The following is a 9,226-nucleotide window of genomic DNA, read 5'->3' as shown; positions in this document are numbered from 1 at the left end:
AGATCCATCTGACTATCTAACACAGATAATCACTTCTGCAAACATTAGTGACGCAGCATTTGTTAGGGGAACGTTTGCAAAATACTGACGAATCAAACAGAGCCTGCTTCTCTACTTTGACTGGTCACTTATAATGTAGTAAACCAGCTTGTCACCATGGGTTTCATGGGATTATTGTACTAACTGTGCTGGTGTTTTTATTTGGTACGTACCGCATTTATTATTCGATATATATATATAGATATATTTCGATATTCCAACCACCATATATTTCTTTTTGTGTGGAAATGGGCTTCATAGTTGTGGGAATGCATAACTATCAACAGGTCAAGACATCCAGCCAATCCAAATACAGGTGTTTTTAACCAATTAGATGTAGAGATACAATGCAGACTGGGTCCGCCCCCTTTTTTAAAGAAAATATCGACGCGAGCGAGGATATTCAAGTCTTTAGCTCGCTCAAGACTGATTTTACTCGCGTATGTCTGATTTCCATGCGCTCCTGGATTTTGACATTGATTTGCCTGCATAGCCTCCAGTGGCGGCTGGTGGATTTCTCTTTTGGTAGGGCCAGCCAATCGGTTTCAACAAACATCCCAGTATGATTCAATGCAAAAAAAGGTATCAAACATGCATTGTTACTTTGCAGTTAAATATTTAACATAACAAGGACATCTTAATCAAACAATTCAGTATATATATAAAAAACAATGTCTCAACAGCGAGACCCAAATCTCAATGCATTTTAAGACGCTGAAATTATAATGTCACTCATTAACTTTATCAGTAATTGGCTAACTCCTTCTTAGACTCGCCGCTTTGAGACCCGGCCCGAGCCCAGCTGAGACAAGCGAGAGAACGTGAAGGCAAAGCATGTCTTTTGCGCAGGTATCTTAATTTACAAATAATGCTGGGTATATTGAATGTTTTAAAAACACAAATAGACACATATTGACTATTTGTAAAGTGAATGTTTAATATAATTTTAAAAATATATATATTTTTTTTTTTTATGGACTCAGGGTGGGGCCACGTCCCATTGCCCCCTATGGACCAGCCGCCACTGATAATTAGCACAGAAGCATGTCCAGGAAGTGATGCGAGCCGGGCCCCTATACCGACTGATATCAAACCTAACTATTACCATTCGGCCACACAACGTTCTGTACTGCAATGTTTTTAAAATGTCCTAAATTATTTACGATCAACTCCATATGGTCAAGTCATGCCTGTTTCAGCACTAAAATGAACAGGAGCTAAACACAGAGAACTCCTGCTGCACACAGAACAACGTGGTTATGGAGAAGTTGCGGTTTTACCGTTAATTAGGTTCCTTTTTAACGATTTAAAAAAAATGTTGAAGCACACTCCTGTGTGTGCTGCAACGCTCTATTGAACAAAACATCGTTTTTTTGCTGTTGTTTAGAAAAGGTGATGTTCCCAATCAAAAACATCAATTGAATCACAATTTGATGACAATTGACCTGGTTGTTCATGTATTTTAGATATAAACATTTAATTTAAGCTAAACAATTACTGTTGATCATTTTTCCGCCCAGATGTGTACTACATAAAACCTTCTATTGTTTAAAAGATGTAACAAAACCCCACAAACAGCATGACATGAAATTTAATATCCATCAACTGACAAAAAGATGAACAGCAAAAAAGCTGGGGCCCAACAGCCAACAGCTGAGTCGCTTCCTTTACACCAGTTAGATTTACATTTAAATACACAAATAACGCCAACGTCACCACCAGGAAACTCGCTCACAGCTACAAGCAGCACCTGTCACTCATCCTGTCATTAAAATACATCGTGTTGAGATGTTGTCTATTAGGGGCATTGTTGTTGAGTTTATCCTTAAAACACACTTATTTGTAAAAAGTAATGCTGTATTATGAAAACCTTTGTTTTTTTTACATTTGAATAACTAAAGATCTGAAAGTAATTAGTGCATATTTATTTGGCTACACTGAAAACCAGCAAGACATGGACCCAAAACACTTTTATCTTTTTCAATAATAGAAAAATCTATCAGATTTTAAAATGAAAAATATTTAATATATTCACAAGGTCCACAAAGTTATTTCTGCATGTAATCAAGGATAGAACATCATATTTAATCATTGGCTGGTGAATTATTGGACGTTGTGGTATTTTTTCACAGTTTTGTAGTTGTTTCAGTACAATTGTGTTCATTATTGTTTTATTTGCCATTCACAGGATTACCAGCAGTGATATATTTCGATCCACCCCCCAGTTCCTCCTTCTTCCTCTTACAGAGCATCTTGTTCAAAGACCTGTGACTTCTGCATTTAACTTGTCAGACAGCAGACTGCACTAAAGAAGAAACACTCACTCAATGTAAGTTAATGGCAGCTTAAATCTTACTAATAATGTTTGTAGCACATAGCACGAAGGAGAAGACAGAATTTGCTAGATTTAAATAGTTATTAGGGATTAAGAGGAAGTAGAAACTTTGAAATAGTGTGTGAGGTTCATTGGTCCTGTAATGCAGAGAAACAGAGACTCAGAGTTATTCACAGTAACTAAACTCTTATTATTATTGTGATGTGTGTGATACATAAAGATTACATAGACTCACAGATATGAGCAGTTAAGGGGAGAACGCTGCTAAAACAAAGAGCTGCACTTGATCTAATTGTCCCTCTGTTATGGATGTGGCTTCTTTGGTAAGAGGGAGACATTCATAGTTTGATTCTCATCCAACACTCAGAGTCGTACTCATTCCCAGACTTGTGAGCTGTGGTCTCTTCACACACAGGAGCTTGTGGTTGTACACAGCATGTTGAACGCTTCCTAGAACACTGATGTTGTGTTTGTGAATCAGGTGGTGAGTGTCATGGCAGACCAGTCTGTTAGGATGGTGACAGCCATCGTGTTGCAGAGTGTCTTCTTCCTCTCAGGTGAGCTTTATATTTCACTTCAATCATTTACTGTTTGTAAAATATCATTTCAACCTAAATTCATGTGAATGTTACAATGTGTGTTTTCCTCCTGAGCTCTTTCATCACGGAGACAAAACTGACGTAGTTATTTGGAGACAGAGACGGGTTTGGTCCCACTGGGCTCAGCCTTGTGGGGGATAGTTGTAAAACCAAAAAGATGAATCAACACAAACTGTTCAGGGAAAAAAAGAACACACAACGCTAAACATTACTGCTGAAGTAGATTTCTCTTTGTGTTCATGTTATTGTTGTGTTTTTACACATTTTAATCACCACTGTTAATCATTGGTTTGTTTCACAGGTGATTCTGCTGATTGTCCTGACTCTTCAGCTCTATTCTTTACTGCACCGAAAAAGATGGAAGCACTGACTGGATCTTGTTTGAAAATTCCGTGTAACTTCAGCGTTAAATCAGGATCAGGATTCAACAGCGCAACAGAAATCTTTGGAGTGTGGATTAAAACTGACTACACACTTTCAGATAATGTGATTTTCAACAGTAGTGGGACAGTTACCACATATCCCATGAATTTTACTGGAAACTTGAGTCAGAAAGACTGCACCACTTTATTTTCCAGTTTAAAGACAAATTACACAGACACATACTACTTGAAGGTTGTGAACTGGCCATATCGATCAACAGCTATTTGTGATTCTCTTCAAATAACAGTTAAAGGTAAGTAACAGTAAAAGGTAACTTTTTTTGCATAAAACAATCTATGATGTCATTATTTAAAATGAAAACAGAAACAACTAGAACCTTACTTTTAATGTGAATGTAAATACCTCCTGACACCAACCATGAAATGAACTGTTTACACTTCCTGGATATGAATGGATTTTTTTGTTATTATTATTATATTATTATTAATAATCCCATGAGAAAGCTGCCTGTACATGATGACCTTTTCATTTAACGCTTGAAAAAGTCTCAAAAGCTCATTATTTATGACTTTACCATCAGTGTTTTGACAACACTATTTAGTGAAAGTTAACTCACATATGAGTTTATATTTTGGACATTTCTTTAACATTTTATTCATTATAAAGTTGAGGTTTTAAATTAAATGAAACCAGTTCAAAAGGGAAATGTCAATGAATCTGCTAAGAACTCAGAAACATCAGAAAAATAACTACAAAACAAAGAAAACATTATTTATAGAACATAAAAAAATATATAAAATGAATATATAATATCTTAATATATTTTTCTCTTAAATGAAGAAGTACTTTTATCATAGACTGTAGACTCACGTCTTGTTGATCTTTTTTCAGTGTACAATCTGTATTTGACTTGAAACCACAGATTCTCCTCCAAAGCCCAGCATTGAGATCCCAGGTGATCTGAAGGAGAAGGAGTCTGTCTCTATAAGCTGCTCAGCTTCCACTCCCTGTCCACACTCTCCTCCTCAACTCACCTGGAACCTCCAACCAGACTCTCACAACATGATGGAGGAAAACACAGATGGAACCTTCACAAGTAAAATCCAGAGGAAGATCACTCTGTCACATGAACATGATGGATTCATCATCACCTGTTCTGCCAGATATCCTGTGAATGAAGGAAAAGGTGTGAAGACGTCAGAGGAGACAAAGACTCTCAGTGTTTCATGTGAGTGTTTGTTCTTTGATCCTGTCAGCATACCATGATTCATGTGTTGACACAATGTCAGCTGCATCAAGTTTAATGTCAAATTTCCCTCAGATGCTCCCAAGAACACCTCAGTGTCCATCAGTCCATCAGGTCTGGTGTCAGCAGGTAGCTGGGTGAACCTGACCTGCTCCAGCAGAGCCAAGCCTCCTGTGAGCCGCTTCACCTGGTTCAAGACCAGCAGAGATGGACCAATCAAAGTATCTGAAGGAGCCTTTTACAGCTTTAATGTCACTGATGGAGGAGTTTATTACTGTGTGGCCACCAATCAGCTTGGTAATCAAACATCCTCAGAGATCCATCTGAGTATTACAGGTAACTAATAAAGGAACTTCAGCAATCAATATTGTTACATTCCCATAGTGTCTTCATTTAGTCACTTCTGTTGTTTTTTTCATCTTGTCTTGAGGTGGAGTTGATTATCTACTATTGGGTTCAGTTCTTAGAGGAATCATTGGGATCATCGTGCTCATCGGCCTGGTTGTCTCTGTTTGGTCAGTAGCATAATTAAAGAATTAAATAATGTGTCTCCAATGAAATGTAGTCTTTTTTTGGTACTTTGTGTATTAGACCCAACATTTGTCTTGCAGCCGTTTGTTGCCGATGTCACCACATCCAACTGCACCTCAGAGTCAGGTGAGAACACACCTGTGTGGACACAACTTGTGTGGTTTTGTAATTATTTGGAAGCAAACAGCTTTCACAATCACCTCCTGTTTGCTTCATTTATTCTTTTATGCAGAATCAAACTGTTGGAGAGACAGTGACAACAGAAGAAGAAGGTGTCCACTGTGAAGAGGCCCTGCCGGGTCCCTGAGCAGGACAGTGGACAGCAGCAGGACACGCTGTATGCGCAGGTCAAAGTGTCCCAGGCAGCAGACAACGTCACACGGACTGCTGACGTCCCCGAGGATCTCTACGCTCAAGTGAAGACAAAATGAGCCTTTTCCTCTGGTTACATTTGTGTTGGATTCTTCACATGCTTTTTACAAACATAACAAAAAACGAGCTTCATCTGTTGATTTATGGAGAAAAATAATTGTGAGAAAATGTAATTTTTCACAGTTAAAGGGGAACTTCAAACCTCCACAGCCTGCAGTTTTATACTTTTAACACCGTGAGGTTTGTGTTTATCAGATCAGTACAAATTAAGGTCCCTTGGCTCTAAATAGAGAAGTATTCTAAAAGACAGCGCTCTTTATATATCAACATTTACAATGATGTTGACCTTTTTATGTTTGCGGAATTTGTGGAATTTTCAAGGTTTCTCTAAACCTCCTTTATTGAGCTATTCAGATCTTTTACATCTTGTGCATCAACCACATTTTATTGTACTATTTCGTCTTTAAAAGACAATCATTTACTAAATTTCAAGCCATATATTCATTGCAAGGTAATAAAAACCGTACACACAACTTAATCTCAGTTGCATTTATTTGTCCATTCCCACTGGATAACTGTACTGTTTATATAATAATTTATTTGAATGTAAAGCTTAACGTTAAATAGAAAGGGCATTTCCTGAGACTCAATAAAAGATCTGGTGCTAAAATACACAAAATGTTACGAGTAAATTAAACTGTCCGACTTTTCCGAAAAGACAATCATTGGATTTCAGCCTGAAAACATTAGCCGCTCAAACGTTGAGTCGATAAACGTCTCAAAAGGCACAACAAGGTTGTGTTGATTGTGTTTTAGTGAATGGGGGCTGTGGCATTAGCTTCTTTATGTGATAAGTTCAACATAGTCAAAGAAATCTGACCTTCATGTTTCATTAGTGGGAAGTCATGTCCCAAGTTGTTGCACTGTAGACTATTTGCTTTATATCTCTGACATTTCAGTTCCTAAAAAATGTCCCTTCTTAAAAGAAAAAGATGAGTCACTGATTGTAATTATTTTACACATATTTTACAACAGTTGATGATTACTGGCCTGGCTATTGTTTTTGTTTTTTAAAATGGAGCTTTCTATTGATCCGATCATTGAAATTCAAACAATTAAAATAACAACATAAACATCAACCAGAGTACTAAAACTCTCTAAAACCTGGATTTCAGATGATTTGCTTTATATTGTCTCCGGTTCCGTATGTAACCGTAGTTCCCTGAAGGGAACGAGACGCTGCGTAAAAACGCAGTGGGAACGCCTCTGCGTGACCGCGTCATGAAGCACTTGTGGAATCTAACCAATGGCGAGCTGGTACGTCATAGGCGGGCGACGCCAGGACCAGGACGCTATAAAGGGACCCGAAAGGCAGGACTATTCATCTCTGAAAGGCCGAATCAAGTGCCACGGGCAAGCCGGCAGTATGGCAAAGTTTACGCAGCGTCTCGTTCCCTTCAGGGAACTACGGTTACATACGTAACCGGAGACGTTCCCTCTCAGGGAACTCAAGCTGCGTAAAAACGCTGTGGGAACGCCAATACCCACTCCACCATAAGAGCAAGTGACCGTGGTGTGAAGTTCAATGCGCACACTCAGACGAGAGCACCTGTGCTCCAGGCGTAGAGTTAAGGTCTAATCGGTAAAATCTCACGAACGTGTGGGGAGAGGACCAGCCTGCCGCATGCAAACGTCGTGCAGTGATACTTTTCCCGAAAAAAGAGCTTTAGAAGCCGCCATACCCCTAGAAGAATGGGCCCGGACAGCAAAAGGTGCTGGCTGGCCGGCCGATTCAGAAGCAAGTGTGATGGCCTTAACCACCCACTTGCTCATCCTCTGCTTAGACACTGGGCCCCCAGTACGGGGAGGCCCGAAGTACACAAACAACTCTTTGGAGAGCCTACACAGGGCGGTCCTGCGGACGTAGAAGTCTAAGGCTCTAACTGGGCAGAGGAGGTTGAGCTTCGCCTGGTCCGACGTTGGAAAAGGAGGAGGACAGAATGCCTGCAGCGGGGGTGAACGATGGACCCCGACGCCTGAGACAGCAGGTCCACCCTGATGGGAATCTCCAACGGAGGACCTGCGAGGAGCGACATAAGGTCCGCGAACCTCGGGTCGGCCAGGGCGGGGCTACTAACCTTAGGCTGACGGCGTCCTGGCGGACCCTCTCCAGACCCCTGGGAGCAGAGCAACCTGACGAATACAAAGCCGCACGCGGATTGTAAACGCTAGCGGACGGACTGGTGACTGGAGGGGGTGAGATGCTGCTTCATTTCACTGGTTAATTGGCATGGCATCAACTGGATGAAAATCTTATTTTGAATTGCTATCATGATTCCACACAGATGAGATTTTAGCCCTTTTGGAACAGCAACTGGGACATCTGTAAGGCAAAATATAGTGAATTACGTTACAACACTGCCATCGTGTGGAAGTTACAAACACAAAATAACACATGTGTCGTAATTAATGTCAATCGTTTTCAAAAATAAATTGCAAAATGCAGCATATAGTGTTTTACTGAGGTCACCTGAAAGCTGCTGGCCTTTCTGAATTCAGTTCTGCTTTTGAACTTGTAGCTGTGTTACATAAAGAGCCTGAGGCCCAATCATCTGGAAAACGACTCACATCCAGGGGGACCATGAGGAGAAAAGACAATCGTTCACTCACGACCAGATGAGAAGGATGGCTGAGCAGGGGCCCAGCTGCAGAACTGTGGGCATCAACGGTTCAGTGGTGTTGAAGTAGCTTGGTACTAACATTCAGAGACATGAGATATATGATGATATTTTAATTGCTAGCCTCCCTCAAAATATTTAAATAATCCAATACTGTGTGTAGAAGACAAAGCCAGTGATTGTTTCCTAGATTACAATAACATGCAACTGATTGATCATGTTAGAATAGAGAGGATTTAGTGTGAACACCAACACTCAGAGATTTGTTTGGTTCTCACATGTCAAGGTCATGTGAAGCTTTTGAAATAGTGAATCAGTTGAAGGTATTATGAAATGCATCGTGGTTTAAATTGCCCTAACCCAGCTTTTGATATTTTGCCCAAGAGGCACACCCATTCATGTGGATTTCTCTGTTAAACTAAAAATGTTTAATTTAGTCCATTTTCAGATTAAAGCACTGCCACATATCCAACCGCTCTGAGGAACCATCAAAGGTCAGGGAAGTAAGAAGATGATCACACAAGATGGATGGAACACAGTATTTAATTATGGTGATCAAGTTGCGTCTGAAAAAAGAAAGAAATCCTGCTTTCTCCACACAGACTAAAATTTTAAGGCCATGCCACAGAACAAAATTCTGAGGGCACTCATCTGTCCAGTGTCAGTTCTTCAAAAAAGTAAATACAGTCCATAACATTTACTGAAGCCAAGATATTTCCTAATGCTTCTTCATAAGCATTATGAGCAGAGCTGGATGCTTCTCTGGGCAGAACAGGTGGCCGACAGGTAGTCTCTCTCAACAAACAGGGATCGTCCAGCAGGAGCCATCGACCCTCAGAAGGCCTACGACTTCCAGAAACAGAACACCAACAACATCAACAGTCCCTACGACATGCACTATGGAAGAACTGCCTTTTCTATTCTATTAGTGACTCCCATCACTCCCATCACTCCCATCCCCAACGCCCAGATCAGCCAGAGGAAGGGCATGTCCTACTGGGAAACCAAGAGAATGAACCTGCTTTATGGGTGCTATTAAAGG

The 9,226-nt window shown here is 40.2% G+C and overlaps 1 protein-coding gene across 1 annotated transcript; it reads left to right on the top strand.

Annotated features, from left to right (window-relative positions):
- The first annotated feature begins 2,340 nt into the window (after positions 1-2,340).
- On the top strand, positions 2,341-6,029 carry LOC119198625 (B-cell receptor CD22-like). Its single transcript, XM_037456013.2, has 8 exons — positions 2,341-2,368; positions 2,856-2,931; positions 3,275-3,649; positions 4,280-4,585; positions 4,679-4,939; positions 5,034-5,118; positions 5,215-5,260; positions 5,367-6,029. The coding sequence occupies exons 2-8, from the start codon at positions 2,868-2,870 to the stop codon at positions 5,439-5,441; spliced, it is 1,212 nt and encodes a 403-aa protein (XP_037311910.2). The 5' UTR covers positions 2,341-2,368; positions 2,856-2,867; the 3' UTR covers positions 5,442-6,029.
- Positions 6,030-9,226: the final 3,197 nt, after the last annotated feature.

This window comes from Pungitius pungitius, chromosome 19 (assembly GCF_949316345.1).
Source record: "Pungitius pungitius chromosome 19, fPunPun2.1, whole genome shotgun sequence".
NCBI classification, from domain to species: Eukaryota; Metazoa; Chordata; class Actinopteri; order Perciformes; family Gasterosteidae; genus Pungitius; species Pungitius pungitius.
This window is presented reverse-complemented; position numbering and strand designations above follow the sequence as displayed.

Coding starts and splice junctions, on each gene's coding strand:
- LOC119198625 (XM_037456013.2), top strand. CDS start 2,868: ATGGCAGACCAGTCTGTTAGGATGGTGACAGCCATCGTGTTGCAGAGT. Junction 2,932..3,274: donor GAGTGTCTTCTTCCTCTCAG/GTGAGCTTTATA, acceptor TTTGTTTCACAG/GTGATTCTGCTGATTGTCCT. Junction 3,650..4,279: donor TCTTCAAATAACAGTTAAAG/GTAAGTAACAGT, acceptor TTGAAACCACAG/ATTCTCCTCCAAAGCCCAGC.